General features: G+C 43.3%; 1 protein-coding gene across 9 annotated transcripts in view; it reads left to right on the top strand.

Moving 5' to 3' along the window:
• The window catches only part of Bcl9 (BCL9 transcription coactivator), a 79,994-nt gene extending 62,315 nt beyond the window's left edge, over nt 1-17,679 (top strand). For 5 of the 9 annotated variants that reach the window (XM_047517178.1, XM_047517154.1, XM_047517160.1 and 2 more), the window contains 7 exons: nt 3,213-3,525; nt 4,479-4,795; nt 6,412-6,601; nt 7,557-7,656; nt 10,011-12,252; nt 13,838-14,098; nt 15,318-17,679. In XM_047517178.1, coding sequence (XP_047373134.1) covers nt 3,473-3,525; nt 4,479-4,795; nt 6,412-6,601; nt 7,557-7,656; nt 10,011-12,252; nt 13,838-14,098; nt 15,318-16,435 — 4,281 coding nt within the window. In that variant the 5' untranslated portion in view covers nt 3,213-3,472 and the 3' untranslated portion in view covers nt 16,436-17,679. The remainder of the gene's footprint in view (nt 1-3,212; nt 3,526-4,478; nt 4,796-6,411; nt 6,602-7,556; nt 7,657-10,010; nt 12,253-13,837; nt 14,099-15,317) is intronic. The other 4 variants (XM_047517216.1, XM_047517189.1, XM_047517206.1 and 1 more) reach the window with 4 other exon arrangements.
• The last annotated feature ends 288 nt before the right edge of the window (nt 17,680-17,967 follow it).

Here is a 17,967-nt window from a genome sequence, read left to right as displayed (position 1 = left end):
AAATGACAGGATTTCATTTTTTTTTTTTAAGGTCAAATAGTATTCCAGAGTGTATGTGTATGTGTGTGTGTGTGTGTGTGTGTGTGTGTGTATACCACACTTTATCCATTCATCCACTGATAGATACTTAGGTTGATTCCACATCTTGGCTATTATAAATAATGCTACAGTGAATATGAGAGTGCAGATATCTCTTCTACTTACTGATTTTATTTTCTTTGTAGATAAAAACCAACATTTTTCCTGGCACTGTAGTACTAGGAATACAGGGATGAACAAATCAGTCTTTGTCCCCACCTTCATGGAGCTTGTGGTCTACTGTTAGAGGTTAATGTTACACAAATGATCACATAATTACACATACAATTATAAAACATGGAAAAACCCAGGATGCTATGAAAAGAATGTAATGGGAGAATCCCATGTAGATTCATGGTTTTAAGGAATCCTTCCTCTCTGAAGAAGAAACTCTTAGGCTGAGACTTCATTCATTAAACAAAAATGTTCAGACTTGACATGGGGTTAGGGAGAGAAGTGTCAAGAATAACTCCCAAATTTATGGCATGAGCAATTGAGTGGATAAAGGAGACATTGGTTAAGGTGTGGGAAACTGAAGAAAAAGTAGTTTTGGGAGGAAGACTACACAAGAGATAAATAATTCATGTCGATCCTATCAAGTTCGAACCATCTAGGAAGTATGTAGGTGTATACAGGTCTGCAGAGTGTAGGCTGAGCTACACATGTGACTCTGGGAGCTGTTGGCATGGAGAGAACTCACAGAGTGAGGATAGAGAAGGACCCAGAGTAGAGTCCCAAGGAACTTGTAATTTTAGAGCCTGAATAGAGAAGGGGCCTCAGAGGAAGCAGATATAGAGTAACTGGAGAGATAAAAGGAAGACTAGGAAAGCATGGTATTAGGAGAACTTGGTGAATACAGTTTCAAGAAAGAATGGTTCCCCTGGCAAAATCTAAAAGATGAGCTGGGCATCATGGCACATGCCTGTAGTGCCATCGCTCAGGCAGCTAAGGCAGGAGGATCACAAGTTCAAAGTCAGCCTCAGCAATTTAGTGAGACCCTGTCTCAAAATAAAAATATAAAAAGGGCTGGGGATGTGGCTCAGTGTTTTAAGTGCCCCTAGACTCAATCCCTGGTACCCCATCCCTCCCCCCCACAAAAGATATATGGCAAGAGTTTTGCTCAATTGTTCTTATTGTCTAAAAGGCTAGAGCTTGGGGTGATGAGAAGATAAGGAACTGTATGCAGCAGTACTTTGAAAATGCAAGTGTTTTATGGTCATAGCATTATTACTAGAAAGAGTCTTTGCTACCAGCTCATTGTAAATATGTGGCAGATTAATGAGGAGATTTGATATTTGTAATATGTTTTGCATTTTTTGGAAAAAGAGTGCAACACAAATGTCAGGTGTTTCCATTCTGTGAGAAGCTGAATAAATCACAGAGGACCCAACTCTATTTCTTATTATTTTGTGCTGAGTATTATAGAAAAACCAAAGAACTTTAAAACAGGGTTGTTATCTTCAAAGACATAGTCTTCACACAGAGATAAAATATACACATAGGATTAGTCAGTACATGTGATTGAGAGCTGGAATGTGTGATGTGGACAGAAAGTACCAGAAGTTACGGGACCTATATAAGTGGTAACTGCTCTTCTTTCCTGAGATAAATGTTTTTGGGATAGCTTTGTCCATGCAAGATTCATTTGCTACTTCTTCCTTACCAGTGATTCCTAATATTTGGGTGAGAAGTTACAAAATGGTTTATGATTCTCTATGTCAAATTTGACAAACAAAATCCATTTTATAGTTTAAACTGAAAAAAAAAAAAAGCTGAAAGGTGGTAGGGCATAAAAATACAACCTTAAATTAAAAAAAAAAGTTTGTAGAATTTTTTTCTCCTGAAGTCATCATAGAACCTCCCATAATGTTTTGTTCTAGTTTTTTCCTGCCTTCTTTATTTAAAATGTGTACATATTCAGAACTTCCATGAATTCCTTCAGTACGCCAGGTAAAGTGGTTGGTATTGTCAGAAATTTCTAAATGACAAAATAGGCACTTAACACTTGGCGGTGATCGTACTGCCAAAATCTAGAAAATAACTGATCCTCCCAATATTAGTTCAGTTCTCAACTCCCAAAATATAATAAGCTGTAACACCTGAGCTATTTGTAACACTTTTTGATTCTTTCACCACTAATCCTACACTTAATATCCTTCCCTTTCAGTCTTGTATTCCAGCAGTAAGAAACCTGCAGGTGGAAGGGGGAGGGATGGTGATCACAAGAAAACCATATTGGAACCCCCTGGAGGATAGCAGTGACTTAAAGTATACCTTGGTTTTCCCTTAACTAGTCTGGGCTTCCCTAAATGAAGGGCTTTCTTGTTTGTTAGGTTTGGGAATATTTTCTTGACCTTTATGCTACAAATTAGCCTTGCAAATTGGCTTGAAAAACATCTTAGCCTTCAAAGATGTTCTTTTACCTTCAAAATTATGGATCATTCCCTTGCTTACACATGCCTATAGTCCTTGTCATTAAGCAATAAGAACACAAGACAAGTATTTGGCATAATTTAATAGAAAGATCATGGAAATCAGTAACAGAACTGATTGTATTTGGTATTGGCCCAATATTTGTTTTCAGAAGCACCTCCTGTAATGTCTCCTCACCCTTAAGGCCCTGAGAAAATAAACAGATTCATTGGACCGTGGTTTGAAATTGGGGTGGGTTTGTTACATTTTAGTGCCGTTGTTTTGCTACCAGAGCTAAAACAGCAGAGAGTCACTGTGGGTTTGCACTATCTAGTGGTTTCAAAGCATTGTTTTGAAAAAAAAGGGAAGAAACATTTTCGAGGATTTTGTGTTCAGGAAGTAGAAAAATGTGAAGGAGACGAAATGGCTAAAGATTAAACTGCATTTCTTTTCTGTTTACAAATGTCTAGTACTTGCTGCTTGGGTGGGAGGCTTGTGTGCTGGGCATAAAGTCTTAGTCACTCTTCAGCTACTTTAGCACCAGACCCTATGGCCAGAATATGAGCATCACCCTTTCCTTTAACTCTGCTGGAAGTTGAGGGATGATCTCGCTGGCTCTTTGTTAGTTGGCTAGGGCTTTCACCTTGATCCTGTTGTAAGGTTGTTTTATGTTTCTGTTTTATGTTGTGTCTCAACATTTATTGGGTGACTGTTTTTTGTAGAGTGCCCTGGAGATGCGAGATTTTCCTTTGGCAGCAGGAGGCACACACCCAGAGAATGCAGGAGCTGCAAGGGGAAAGGACCCACTTCCACAGCGGAGAAAAACAAAGAGAAAAAAGGCATATAGGTGGCCAGTGCTAAGGGACACACCAAGCAAGCAGTGGGCCACTGCTGCTACCCTCAGCAGCTGCTTCTGCAACAGCCCGAGAGGAACTCGGTGAGCCCGTCCCTGTTTGTGACTGCAAGCTCAGGATTTCAATCAATGCATTCCAGTAACCCTAAAGTGAGGAACTCTCCATCAGGAAACACACAGAGGTAAGGGCAAGGGCCGCCTTCTCACTGCCCCTTGGGGATGTCATGGTGTGCCACAACACTTATTGATGAAACAGTATGTCGAATTGGAGCAGATGAAATGGGAAGGGAAGAGAAAAGAGAACAGTAAATAGGAATAGGATAGTAAACAGGCTAATAATCAAAACTTACATTAGTTTCCCTATATTATTGTTTTATTCGTCCTTCTCTGACATCTCCTCTTTACCACTGTACTCCTTGCCCAAACTCAAATAAAAAGACCTTCAAGACCACCAGTATAATCTTCTAAGGTTGGCAAATGTGGAAACTGAGGCCTGCAATGGTGAGGGGGCCTAAGGTTGCAGAACTAAAACAATATCTCCCCATTCCCATGCAAAGCTTTTCCTCTGTTCCTCAATACTTGAATTGTTATTTTGAAAGAACCTTTTCCCTCCCTCACTGGGGGCAATGGTTGGTAAAATGCACTGTTGAGAGGAATTCATATCCTGGAGGATTTCCCTAAGCCGACAGGCACCAGCGAGTTTCTCTCCTGCTCCCTTGGACCTGTTCACATTTTCCAGCAGAGAAGCTGGGCTTTCATTACAGCTGTTCTTGTCATCAGCTTGTGGGGTGGGTAGTATTTTGATCTTAATGATGCGTGTTTGTTTACTCTGAGCTAGACTTCATGTGAGAGTCACTTCTCTATGTACATAGAAACCGTTGTCCTTTATTGACAGAAACCCTAGAGATGGGTCTCCATGTGACTAGGGTTCCTGAGATCTGGCAGTCCACTCTGCTGAATCCTCCTCTTTGTTGATAACTTTAAAATGGGAGCCATAGTTGAGGGAACAAGCAAGTGAGTGGTCAAGGTGCAACTTGGGGTGGTTATTTAGTCCTTAGTGTCTCCTTGACCCACCAAAGAAATTGCCGCTGCTATACCTGGTATCTGATCTCCTTTTGTTATTTGTTTCTTCTAGTAGCCCTAAGTCAAAGCAGGAGGTGATGGTCCGTCCCCCTACAGTGATGTCCCCATCTGGAAACCCCCAGCTGGATTCCAAATTCTCCAATCAGGGTAAACAGGGGGGCTCAGCCAGCCAATCCCAGCCATCCCCCTGTGACTCCAAGAGTGGGGGCCATACCCCTAAAGCACTCCCTGGCCCAGGTGGGAGCATGGGGCTGAAGAATGGGGCTGGAAATGGTGCCAAGGGCAAGGGGAAAAGGGAGCGAAGTATTTCCGCCGACTCCTTTGATCAGAGAGATCCTGGGACTCCAAACGATGACTCTGACATGAAAGGTATGTCTATAAGATCTTTGAGACTCAGAGGGAAGTAGGTATCATGAGGGAAGGCCTCTGACATTTGTTGGAGGCCAAAAAGGCTAGTTTCAGTTAGGTGGGGAAAGTAGGAATCAGATTCAGGAGTTCTCACACTGTATAATGGAACTGTTTCTTCTCTTTTTTCTACTTACTGAAGCATAGTCTTGAACCACCTTGTTGAGTTCTTGCTCTGGAGGATGCACATAGTTTGGTAGGATACTTCACAGGCCTAACCACATTCTTTATGCATGTCTGTGGCCTCTGTGCTGATTCTACTTCAGTTTCAAGTCAGTAACTCCAGTCTTTCTATGCAAGTGACCAGGAGTGGAGCAGTTTTTCTGGCATCCCCTCCTGTTCTCCATCAGTGTAATCGCCCAATGCTTGGGTTTTGTGCTCACTGGTTGCCACTTTGCCAGGCTTGCAGACACAAGAGGAAGCCTTAATGGTCCTGACACTACTCAAGATTTATCACAGCTGTTTTCACTGTGGTGGGAATGAGTGGCTTACCAGATGTGATAGAGATTTGGCAGACACAAAAATGGAGTCAGCCAGAAAGGGGTAGGGTATGTGATTTTAGGCTTTTTTTCCTCCTAGTATAACACCAAAAATCTTAACTATAGACCAGAACATGAAGTTAGTTTTCAAGAAATGGAAGCATGATTCCCAAACCCAAATTAAAAATGAAAACCTGGCCAGGTGCAGAAAAACCTGGTCTCACTGTAATCCCATCTATCCTGGAAGCCAAGGCAGGAGGATCACAAGTTAAAGGCCAGCCTGGGCAATTTAGTGAGACCCTGACTCAAAGTAAAAAATAAAAATAAAAGGACTGGGATTGTAGTTAAGGGGTAGAGTGCTTGCCTATCATTCATGAGGTTCTAGGTTCAAGCTCCAGTATTGCAAAAAAAAAAAAGAGGAAGAGAGGAAAGCTCCATGATTTTTTTCCCTTCTTTCCTCCCTTCCTCCTCTCCTCTCCTCTCCTCTCCTCTCTTCTCCTCTCCTCTCCTCTCCTCTCCTCTCCTCTCCTTTCCTTTCCTTTCCTTCCCTTCCCTTTTGCTTTTCTCTTTCTCTTTCCCTTTCCCTTTCCTTTCTTCCTCATGTGTTAGAAGACCTCCTTAAATTTGGAAGGCCTATTATGAGGGCCAGCACTATGCTGGATGCTAGGGGTATCATGGTCAGCAAGATATATACAGTTGCTGTCCTTAAGGAATTAAGTGTATCTAGAAGTTGATCATTAAACAAACAATAAAATTTGATGAATGCTGAAGTAAAGAGAAGTTAGGGGTCTATGAGATCCATTAGCTGGGTCATCTAGGCAAGTCCAAGAAGTTTAAAAAATGGTACCAGGAGGGAGGGACAGTTATATTATATTTGAAGGATGTGTAATAGTTAAGGAGGAAGGGGTGGAATACTTTATAATGAGTCATTTAGGGAGAAGAGTATTTGAAATTTTATAAGTAGAAAAGAAGATTTCCTCTTAGCAAGGTACTTCCTCCTTGAAATTCTCAAGGTGGGTTTGTGTTGTGATGCTATAAATGCTGGCAGAAAAAAAGGGAGTTTTAGTCTTTCCATGACAATGAGTCTTTTTATTCTTTTAGAATGTAATTCTGCTGATCATATAAAGTCCCAGGATTCCCAGCACACACCACACTCCATGACCCCATCAACTGCTACAGCCCCCAGGTCTTCCACCCCTTCCCATGGCCAAACTACTGCCCCAGAGCCCACACCTGCTCAGAAGACTCCAGCCAAAGTGGTATATGTGTTTTCTACTGAGATGGCCAATAAGTAAGTTGATGGCAGTGTCTTGCTGTTGAGCATCTCTTATGTGTGTGTGGAGGTGGAACCTTCATTCTTATTCCCTTCCCCTTGCAGATTGATTCCCCCCCCCCGACTTGTGTTGTGTCTTGAAAAGTTAACAGTAAAAAAATAGATAAAATAAAATACAAATCTTCCCCCATCCTACTCCTCAACTTTCCTTTCAGAAATTTTTTGTGCTTATACAAATATACATATCTACTTTTTATTGAACACAGAAGAGAGCGATTATACAATATAAACTCTTCTATAATCTGCTTATTATTATTTTTTAAATGCCACAGTAATAAATATCTATAGTGGAAAAATTAAAAAATATAACTGAAAAGAAAAATCTCTAGAATTCAAACATAACTACTGTGAATATTTTACTATGTATGTTTTGAGTGAATGGCTGAATCAATTAGTTTTTATTCATTTATTTGTCAAAAAAATACCCTATGTACATTTTTTTCTCTTCTTTTTCACTTAAGATAAAAAGTGAATCTTACGAAACTTAAACTTTGCCTATCCGTGGGTGTTTCTGAGATTTGGTGTTCACACTTCTCAGTTTGGAATTTTGAACTAGGCTATAAAACACCTAACAGTAGGTTGGTTAAGAAGAAGAAAGTCTTGGGTTTTGTTTTTTGTTTTTTAATAATTCCTTTGTGTTCATTGATAACTGTCTTTTAATTTCAGACGTTTGATGGTAATGGTATGCATAAATAATAAAATATGTTTCCCTTGGTTTCTTCTTATTCAATATTTTTGGTGGTTCTTAGGCTTCTCCTTCCACTCCCTTAAAAGTCCAGTGTACGATGTATCAAAATGCAGTCTGTAGAAACTTAAAAAAAAAAAAAAGTCCAATGTAGGGTAAAGTTTTTTGGGATTACAGTGAGTGAGACAGAAACATGGCCTAGCCTGTGCTGCCCTTTTGTCTTTGCAGAGCTGCAGAAGCTGTATTGAAGGGCCAGGTTGAAACAATCGTCTCTTTCCACATCCAGAACATCTCTAACAGCAAGGCAGAGAGAAGCACAGCCCCTCTGGTATGTTGTTTGAGAAAGGGAATAATGGCTTAATGAGTTCACGGTGACTGCAAAGGAGGGGAGGTGATGAACTGACAAGGGGATAGTCTTGCTGGTATGAGCTATATTCTGAATATTTAATGTAATCTGGCATCATAGGGTCTTAGGCGTATCACACTATGCTTTTCTACCAGAATGCTGGTATGATGAATTGTAAGAGGAAGAAGATGAAAAATAAAACAGGAGCTATACAGTTATTTTAGGGTCATTATCTCTAGGAAAATCTAAATTTAACCCTGTGTATAGAGCAGGTCTTTTTAAAATACCACTCTTGGAGTTAGTTGAAGAAAAAGTATGCAATGCTTGTTTTAATGCATATAGTTTACCAAATTGAACCAAAAGACATTTCTGGTGTCTAGCATTGTCAAGGCATTGCACCAAATGCTGTGGGGGATACTGTGAAGTTCAAGACACAATCCCTGCTTTCAGAGAGCATAAACTGTGATACTGGTATGAGTATTAATCATGGAAAAGTTAAATGACAGTAAACAAAGTTATAATTCAAGATGATATCTTGTCTATTTTGTGTTATTAAAGAAATCTCCATCTCTGTGGACATAGTAGAGCTTGAGTTTTCCTATACTTAGGAAAGGAATTTCATCTTGCCCATGCACTACACTACACTACTCAGAGATGGAGAATGAATATCATTACATTTTAAATACTTATTTTCCTGGCGTCCACTGGGTACATTGTAACAACTCAGTCATTTTATTGACTTAGTGATAGTTCTTAATACAGTTATCACCTATACTTTCTCTGGTGCTAAAATGTAATCAGAATAGGAATTAAGGAAGGAATTGGTAATAATCCATTGCTCCAAATCTAAAATGAAATGGGTAGTGTTAAACAGCTTCCTTGATCGTAGTTGCTTTATTAAATCTTACCCACCTGTAACAAACACACAAAACCTGGCCAACCAAACCAAACTTAAAGTGGCACTAGAAAGAAAACCAAGGTGACCTCCACACTCCAATTGAGTTGCGAAAGTGGTACATACATTAACTGTACAGAGTCATACAGATTGAGCTGATTTTACACATATAAGTAGATATCTACAAAGTGCATCAATACTTCCAAATGAAACATTTGTATATATATTTTTTTCACAGAATGTAAATACTCAGATATGTTTTTGTGTATATGAAACATGAATTCTTCATATGTGTAGATATACATAATGATTCATGCATATTCATATTTATACAAAGGTAAACATTCCAAAGAGTAAGTTAAGAGCCTTAACTTAAGGGAGGGTAAGTGAAGAGCCTTATGGGTTTGGGAATACAGAATGGATTAAGTGAACAAGTAGGAACAAATGAACACCAGAAAGGGATCGGGAGGTTCACTGAAGGCTGGTGAAAGATATCTGAGAAAGTTTGTAGACCAGGCACTTCTTAATTCTCTTAAATCTCAGCTAGAAAGAGCAAGATGAGACCTAGAACATGTACATCCCTCTCCCAAACACTCACAGAGTCTGTGTCACCAATTGTAGGTAAGGGTGCTTTTATCCAGGATTTAGTTTAGCAGTGGTACTTAATTAAGTTAAAAAGGGCAGCCTGCTGTCTGTTGGAAGGAACAGATCAAGAGACACCATGAGCTAGATAACCTCAGACTTCTGCATAAACGCTTCCTTCCTACAGATTATCTTACTACAGTCAATGTACAAATTCTTATCAAATATGGAATCAGTGATCACAAACTAAAAACAAACCAGAGATGTAAGGCCCCCTGGAAACTCAAGGAGGGGAACACTTCAGTAGTCACCCTGCTAGAGGAGACATTGAAATGGAGCAGCCTTCCCTGCTGCATCCAGCTGGCAGAGTACAAAGCTACAAGTGACTTAAGCTTTCTCTTTCAGCAGAAGCTTCAGACCTTTTGATTGACAGTGACAAGTCTGCATACCCTGTTGTACTTCCAGGAAAAAGAAAAAGGTGTTAGGTGTAGCCTCCCACATACCAAGGAACTAATCTTTTCCCTGAATCAAAAACACATAGTAGACATGTGATATCAAACCTGTTCCTCGAAATAGATACTCAGATATATTCTCTTTGGCAGAGTGGCTCTCCCCTGGCATACTTATAAAGTTATTGAAACCTGATCTTCAGCAAGGGAAAAAGGATGCCATTTGACAGTAGGGTTAAAAAAAAAAAAAAAAATACATGTCCAAAGAAGGGTTATACATAAACAATTTCAAAAGCAAGTGTCAGTATAGATTTATGTAACTGGGTCAAGTCCTTTATAACATATCTTGCTCTTTTAATTGCCCCTCTACTTAGTTCACCAATGATTTAAACAATCTCATTTATCTTCAGAATACACAGATATCTGCCCTCCGGAATGATCCGAAACCTCTCCCACAACAACCCCCAGCTCCAGCCAACCAGGACCAGAATTCTTCCCAGAACACCAGACTGCAGCCAACTCCACCCATTCCGGCACCAGCACCCAAGCCCGCTGCACCCCCGCGTCCCTTGGACCACGATAGTCCTGGGGTAGAAAATAAACTGATTCCTCCTGTGGGCAGTCCTGCCAGCTCCACTCCCTTGCCCCCAGACGGTACCGGGCCAAACTCAACGCCCAACAATCGAGCAGTGACCCCTGTCTCCCAGGGGAGCAATAGCTCTTCAGCAGATCCCAAAGCCCCTCCACCTCCATCAGTGTCCAGCGGTGAGCCCCCCACATTGGGAGAAAACCCTGATGGCCTGTCTCAGGAGCAGCTGGAGCACCGCGAGCGCTCCTTACAAACTCTCAGAGATATCCAGCGTATGCTTTTCCCTGATGAGAAAGAATTCACAGGAGGACAAAGTGGGGGACCCCAGCAGAATCCTGGGGTATTAGATGGACCTCAGAAAAAACCAGAAGGGCCAATACAGGCCATGATGGCTCAATCCCAAAGCCTAGGTAAGGGACCTGGGCCCCGGACAGATGTGGGAGCTCCCTTTGGCCCTCAAGGACATAGAGATGTACCCTTTTCTCCAGATGAAATGGTTCCACCTTCTATGAACTCCCAGTCTGGGCCCATAGGACCCGACCACCTGGACCACATGACCCCTGAGCAGATAGCATGGCTGAAACTGCAGCAGGAATTTTATGAAGAGAAGAGGAGGAAGCAGGAACAAGTGGTTGTCCAACAGTGCTCCCTCCAGGACATGATGGTCCATCAGCATGGGCCACGGGGAGTGGTCCGAGGGCCTCCCCCTCCATACCAGATGACCCCTAGTGAAGGCTGGGCACCTGGGGGTGCAGAGCCATTTTCTGATGGTATCAACATTTCACATTCTCTGCCCCCGAGGGGCATGGCTCCCCATCCCAACATGCCAGGGAGCCAGATGCGCCTCCCTGGATTTGCAGGAATGATAAACTCTGAAATGGAAGGGCCAAATGTGCCCAACCCTGCATCTAGACCAGGCCTTTCTGGAGTCAGTTGGCCAGACGATGTGCCAAAAATCCCAGATGGTCGAAACTTCCCTCCTGGCCAAGGTGTCTTCAGCGGTCCTGGCCGAGGGGAACGCTTCCCAAACCCCCAAGGATTATCTGAAGAAATGTTTCAACAGCAGCTAGCAGAGAAACAGCTGGGTCTCCCCCCAGGGATGACCATGGAAGGTATTAGGCCCAGCATGGAGATGAACAGGATGATCTCAGGCTCCCAGCGCCACATGGAGCCTGGGAATAATCCCATTTTCCCTCGGATACCAGTTGAGGGCCCACTGAGTCCTTCCAGGGGTGACTTTCCAAAAGGAATGCCTCCACAGATAGGCCCTGGTCGGGAACTTGAATTTGGGATGGTTCCTAGTGGGATGAAGGGAGATGTCAATCTCAATGTCAGCATGGGATCCAGCACTCAGATGATACCTCAGAAGATGAGAGAGACTGGGGCAGGCCCTGAGGAGATGATGAAATTACGCCCAGGTGGTTCAGACATGCTGCCTGCCCAGCAGAAGATGGTACCCCTGCCATTTGGTGAGCACCCTCAGCAGGAGTATGGCATGGGCCCCAGGCCATTCCTTCCCATGTCTCAGGGTCCAGGCAACAACAGTGGCTTGCGGAATCTCAGAGAATCAATTGGGCCCGACCAAAGGACTAACAGCCGGCTCAGTCATATGCCACCACTACCTCTCAACCCTTCTAGTAACCCTACTAGCCTCAACACAGCTCCTCCGGTTCAGCGTGGCCTGGGACGGAAGCCCTTGGATATATCTGTGGCAGCCAGCCAGGTGCATTCCCCAGGCATTAACCCTCTGAAGTCTCCCACGATGCACCAAGTCCAGTCCCCGATGCTGGGCTCGCCCTCGGGGAACCTCAAGTCCCCCCAGACTCCATCACAGCTGGCAGGCATGCTGGCGGGCCCAGCTGCTGCTGCTTCCATTAAGTCCCCCCCTGTCTTGGGATCTGCTGCTGCTTCGCCTGTTCACCTCAAGTCTCCATCACTTCCTGCCCCATCACCCGGATGGACCTCCTCTCCCAAACCTCCCCTTCAGAGTCCTGGGATTCCTCCAAACCATAAAGCTCCCCTCACCATGGCCTCCCCAGCCATGCTGGGAAGTGTAGAGTCAGGTCAGTATGTTTGCATCCTCACAGTCACACCTTATAACTAGAGATTACTAGACCCTGATTTTGCTTAAGAAAACTGGTGTCTCTGTAATGTAGCCAGAGGCAGGCCTTTGCCAAAATTTGTGGCAAGGTACATAATTATCAATACTATGATAGGCTTATGCACAAGGATGCAACCCTAGCAAAGAGTATGTATGTCAGTGGGTACTGTTGAAAGGAGGAGGGAAAATGGAACGTATATGCCAGTTCCCAGAGTAATTTACATTAGCACAGTGAACACATGCTGGTGAAATAGAATGTCTTAACAGTGGGTAAATATGACTTCCTTAAATCCTGGACCCACCTACTTCAAGGGGCTATGCTTGGGTCAAGAGATTCTGAGTATAGTTCTAAGCAAATTGAGGGGAGGCTAAGACATTTTGGGTTCTTATAAATATAGTTGCCCACAGAAAACATGTTTCCTCAGATCAGCTACGGTTTGGATTTTCTTCTTGGGAAAGGCCCTCATGGATGATGGTAGCTTTATGAGTGGGACCAGAGGTGGTCAGTGGAAAGAGCACTGAGAGTAATACTGGTTCTGCTACAGTCTCCACTTGAGAAAAACCAGAATAAGATGGGAGACCTGTCCTGCCAAGCAAATGGTCTCTCTGGGGTAAACAGTTCAGTAAAACAGTGGAATAGCTAGTTGCCTTAGACCTTTTTAGGTCAAGCATCTTGGTCATTGTTTAAGTCAGTTTTTTTCCCTGCTGTGACTAAAAGATCTGATTAGAACACTTTTAGGAGGAAAAGTTTATTTGAGGGCTCACAGTTTCAGAGGTCTCCACCCAATAGAAGGCCGGACTTGAAGTGAGGCAGAACTTGAAGTGAGGCAGAACATCATAGTGGGAGAGTGTGGCAGAGGGAAGCAGCTCACATCATGATCAGAAATCAGAGAGAGACTCCACTCTCCAGATACAAATATATACCCAATAGCCATGCCCCCAGTGAATCACTCCCTGTAGCCACACCCCATCTGTCTCCAGTTACCACTCAGTTAATCACATCAGGGATTAATTCACTGATTAGGTTAAAGTTATAGCCCAATCATTTCTCCTCCAAACCTTCTTACATTGTCTCACACATGAACTTTTGGGGGACACCACATCTAAACCATGACAGTCATGGAAATGAAGAGTTTGTGTAGGATGATGTGGCTGGTATGTGGGGTTGGGACTCTAGTCTGACTTCATGGGATACTAATATCTGAATCAAATTCTGAATTGTGATTGGCAAGGGAAAGAAGTCCATTTATATTTCACATTCTTTTCAGTGAAATGGTTGTCTGTAAGTCATGTTTTCTAATGTATTCCTGCTGCATTTTGTCTTCACATCTGCTGATCCGTCACCTCCATATCACGCCACAGTCTCCCTCTGCACACACAGAGAGCTTGACTAGAAGATTGATGATTCGTGTCCTTGGTCTAATAACACTGTCTTGCTCATCTGTCTCATTCCCGGCCTTGCTAGTTCATAATCGTAGGGCCCAATAGCTTTCAAAACAAATCTAATTCCTTGCCCATTTTTGTTTTGTTTTGCTTTGTTCTCCTAGGTGGCCCCCCACCTCCTACAGCCAGCCAGCCTGCCTCTGTGAATATCCCTGGAAGTCTTCCCTCTAGTACACCTTACACCATGCCCCCAGAGCCAACCCTCTCCCAGAACCCACTCTCAATTATGATGTCTCGAATGTCCAAGTTTGCAATGCCCAGTTCAACCCCATTATACCATGATGCCATCAAGACTGTGGCCAGCTCTGATGATGACTCCCCTCCAGCTCGTTCTCCCAACCTGCCATCAATGAATAATATGCCAGGTAAGAAGTCAGAAAGATGGGATGTGAAGCTGGTGCTAGACCAAAGAGAAACTTCTTGAATTGTTTTCTTAATGACTGTAGACTTAAACAGGTGGACATTTAACTGGTTGTAAATGTACCATTAGAGTTAGTTTCAATAGAACTAAAGTGCCTTGACTAGTGGAAGATCACACATTTTTATCAGCTTGATGCCACATTTGTAAGAGAGCAGGTTTCCTTACAGTTATGATGCTTCTGTGTACTTGGGTGAGTGTTTTGAGCTTTTTTTTTTTTTTTTTTTTTTTTTTCCCCCTTTCTTTGGTTCTCTTTCAGTAATACTAAAAGTCATTTCTCTTTAACATGCTGATTGGAATATCTTTAGTTCTCAAGTGTTTTCCTGGAAAGACAACCTCAAACCACAAGCCACCACAGGATTCCAGACAGTGGAAAGCCCCTATTTCCTAGAGGAGTTCTTTCTTTAGAACTAGGGAGACAATAAAATTCTTCCTTTCTCTACTTGTTCTGTTTGCCTTCATTCCTTTACCCACCTCCACCTCCACCTCCACCCCCACCAATCTCAGAAAAAAGAAATAATCTTCAATGGTGAAGGTGATCAGCAATCCTAATTAACCAGGTTAGGACATGCTTTGTGAATGGCACAAACACCATCCCTTCTACACTCAATGGTAATTCCAGAGAGAAACCAAATATTTAGATGTCCCAGAGACTATGGTAGAACATTACACTTGCCGTTTTCCATTAAAAGTTATCATTGCCTTAACATTCCTTATAACCTGGAGTTAAAGGGTCTCTTGATAAGGCAACATAAAATAATGCCAGATGTCAGTTGGAAAAAGACCTGTTTGGTTTGTTATTGTTCCTGAGAATTGGACTTATAGAACCAATTAATCCTCTGCAAAAAAGGCCATACGTAAGTCATTCAGGCAAATTATTTTCTTTTATATTAAATTGTCTCCAATGAAGAAAACTACACTTGTTTGTATATTAACTTAGAACTTTTCACATAGAATTTTCCCCTTGCTTGTCTTCTACACAGTCATATCATATACATGGTTCAAGTGCCCCAAAGTGTGTTATAATCTGGCAGGGATTGTATGTTGTGTTTTCCCAGCATAGAACTATGCATCCTAGATGCATAATAATTTTTTTTTTTAACTTGATTTATTTTTCTGAGTTGCTTTTGGTTGAGTTGATTCCTTTGATATCTTTATTTTTCTAGGAATGGGCATTAATACACAGAATCCTCGAATTTCAGGTCCAAACCCCGTGGTTCCGATGCCAACCCTCAGCCCAATGGGAATGACCCAGCCACTTTCTCACTCCAATCAGATGCCCTCTCCGAATGCCATGGGACCCAACATACCTCCTCATGGGGTCCCAATGGGGCCTGGCTTGATGTCACACAATCCTATCATGGGGCATGGGTCCCAGGAGCCTCCGATGGTACCTCAAGGACGGATGGGTTTTCCCCAGGGCTTCCCTCCAGTTCAGTCTCCTCCACAGCAAGTCCCATTCCCTCACAATGGCCCCAGTGGGGGACAAGGCAATTTCCCAGGAGGGATGGGTTTCCCAGGAGATGGCCCCCTTGGCCGCCCCAGCAACCTGCCCCAAAGTTCAGCAGATGCAGCACTTTGCAAACCTGGAGGCCCAGGGGGTCCTGACTCCTTCACTGTCTTGGGGAACAGCATGCCTTCGGTGTTTACAGACCCAGATCTGCAGGAGGTCATCCGACCAGGAGCCACCGGAATACCTGAGTTTGATCTATCCCGCATCATTCCATCTGAGAAACCTAGCCAGACACTGCAATATTTCCCTCGAGGGGAAGTCCCAGGCCGTAAACAGCCCCAGGGTCCTGGACCTGGTTTTTCGCACATGCAGGGGATGATGGGCGATCAAGCCCCCAGAATGGGACTAGCATTACCTGGCATGGGAGGTCCAGGGCCAGTAGGAACTCCAGACATCCCTCTTGGTACAGCTCCATCCATGCCAGGCCACAACCCAATGAGACCACCAGCCTTTCTTCAGCAAGGCATGATGGGACCTCACCATCGGATGATGTCACCAGCACAATCTACAATGCCCGGCCAGCCCACCCTGATGAGCAATCCAGCTGCTGCTGTGGGCATGATTCCTGGCAAGGATCGGGGGCCTGCTGGGCTGTACACACACCCCGGGCCTGTGGGCTCTCCAGGCATGATGATGTCCATGCAGGGCATGATGGGACCCCAACAGAACATCATGATCCCCCCACAGATGAGGCCCCGGGGCATGGCTGCTGATGTGGGCATGGGTGGATTTAGCCAAGGACCTGGCAACCCAGGAAACATGATGTTTTAAGCTGCTAAGATTGGATGTGCCGATCCTTGTCAAGATGAGATTCCAGGTCCTGAGAGCTGCTTTGATGGGAGTTCCAGGAGTACTTACTATTGGTCATGCAATAGGAGAACAGAGACCCGAGGGCTGCTTTGGGGGAGGGGGGAACTCGAGAATGTATGGATTTACCTGAAAACAAATTATTCATTTAATCAACAGGTGTGTTTTTTTTAAGATTTATTTTTTAAAAATTATTTTTGTGGACTTGGGTATCCCATGATGGCACCTACTTCTGGGAATCTGTAGCCGTGCTTTGAGAATTGCCATCGGTCATGTGTTGCACCATTCTCTGTATGTTTACGTCCTTTGGACTGGCTTCTCCCAGGATTCTTTTCTGTTTTTGTTGTTTTGATTTGGGCTTTATTTTTTTTTTTTTTATGTGTACTGTACTATATTGTAAAAGGGATTTTAGCAGAGACTTTAGTCTTTGGGGCAAGAGGAGAACAGGAATGCTGGGCTGTTTACTTTAGGTGGAGAATCCATCTTCAGACTTTGGACTATTTTCTTTCAACTCCAGTGTATAGAAAAACCAAACTACGACCTCAGAGCAGAGTATTAATGAAAAGCACAAAAAAAGGAACTAAGTTCAGCGAGGGGTGGGGGGAGGGGGGAAATTTTTCTTTTTCAAAATAATGAAGCTTAGGACATTTGTTTCAGTTCAAGTGCTCTTCAGCACTGTCTGTCTCTCCCAATATACAAACCCACCATCATCACATTTTCTCTATTTTTCTCCCCACCCTTCCCATCTTAGTTATAAGTGTGTTTTCTTCCCTTGTGCCCCCACTGGTGACCCTCTGCTTCCCTCCTCTCTTCCCTTTGGCAGCTGCAATACCTGGTGTTCTGTTGGGGGAAATAACTAGCGAAGCCTTGGGTTCCATGCCGAGCGTCCTCCTGGCCCTGGCAGGGAGAGCTCTGCCCTGGGAGTGCCCTCTGGCCTCTTTTCCCTTAGCCTCTCTCTCCCCAAGCATACTCTTCCCTGCCCACCTCGTTTTCTGTTCTCTTTTTATTAGGAATTCCCAAGTGAATTTTTAATGTGGGAGTGGAACAGATGCTAAAAGCTATCCAGAATTTTGGTTTTGTTTTAAATTTTGTGGTTCCTTCCCCTTCCCTCCCTCTCCCATGCGTAAAACGTTTCTGTGTAACCTCCATTAAATTTGGTACAAAACCACTCGCCAGAGCTGTGGTGTCAGAAAAATAAATATATTGTTTCTTACAAAATCGAACTGCCTTTTTTGTTCATTTGGATCCTGTGTGTTTCGTATTGGGCATACTGGTTGCCAGGTGACCCAGAAGCATAGAATCTTTGTATTAGAGTTATCATTAGGTGACAGGAAAAGTATATAAAAGTGCCTTTTCAGATGAAGCATATTTCTTGCTGCTGAGGAGTACATGGACGTATATCCTGTACTGTACAATCTCAGCCATGAAATCCTAGTTATGAGCAGAAGAGCAACTCTAGTCCCCATTGCTGACCTTTACCTCTAGAGCAATTAGTA

The sequence above is a fragment of the Sciurus carolinensis genome, chromosome 1 (assembly GCF_902686445.1).
Source record: "Sciurus carolinensis chromosome 1, mSciCar1.2, whole genome shotgun sequence".
NCBI classification, from domain to species: Eukaryota; Metazoa; Chordata; class Mammalia; order Rodentia; family Sciuridae; genus Sciurus; species Sciurus carolinensis.
This window is presented reverse-complemented; position numbering and strand designations above follow the sequence as displayed.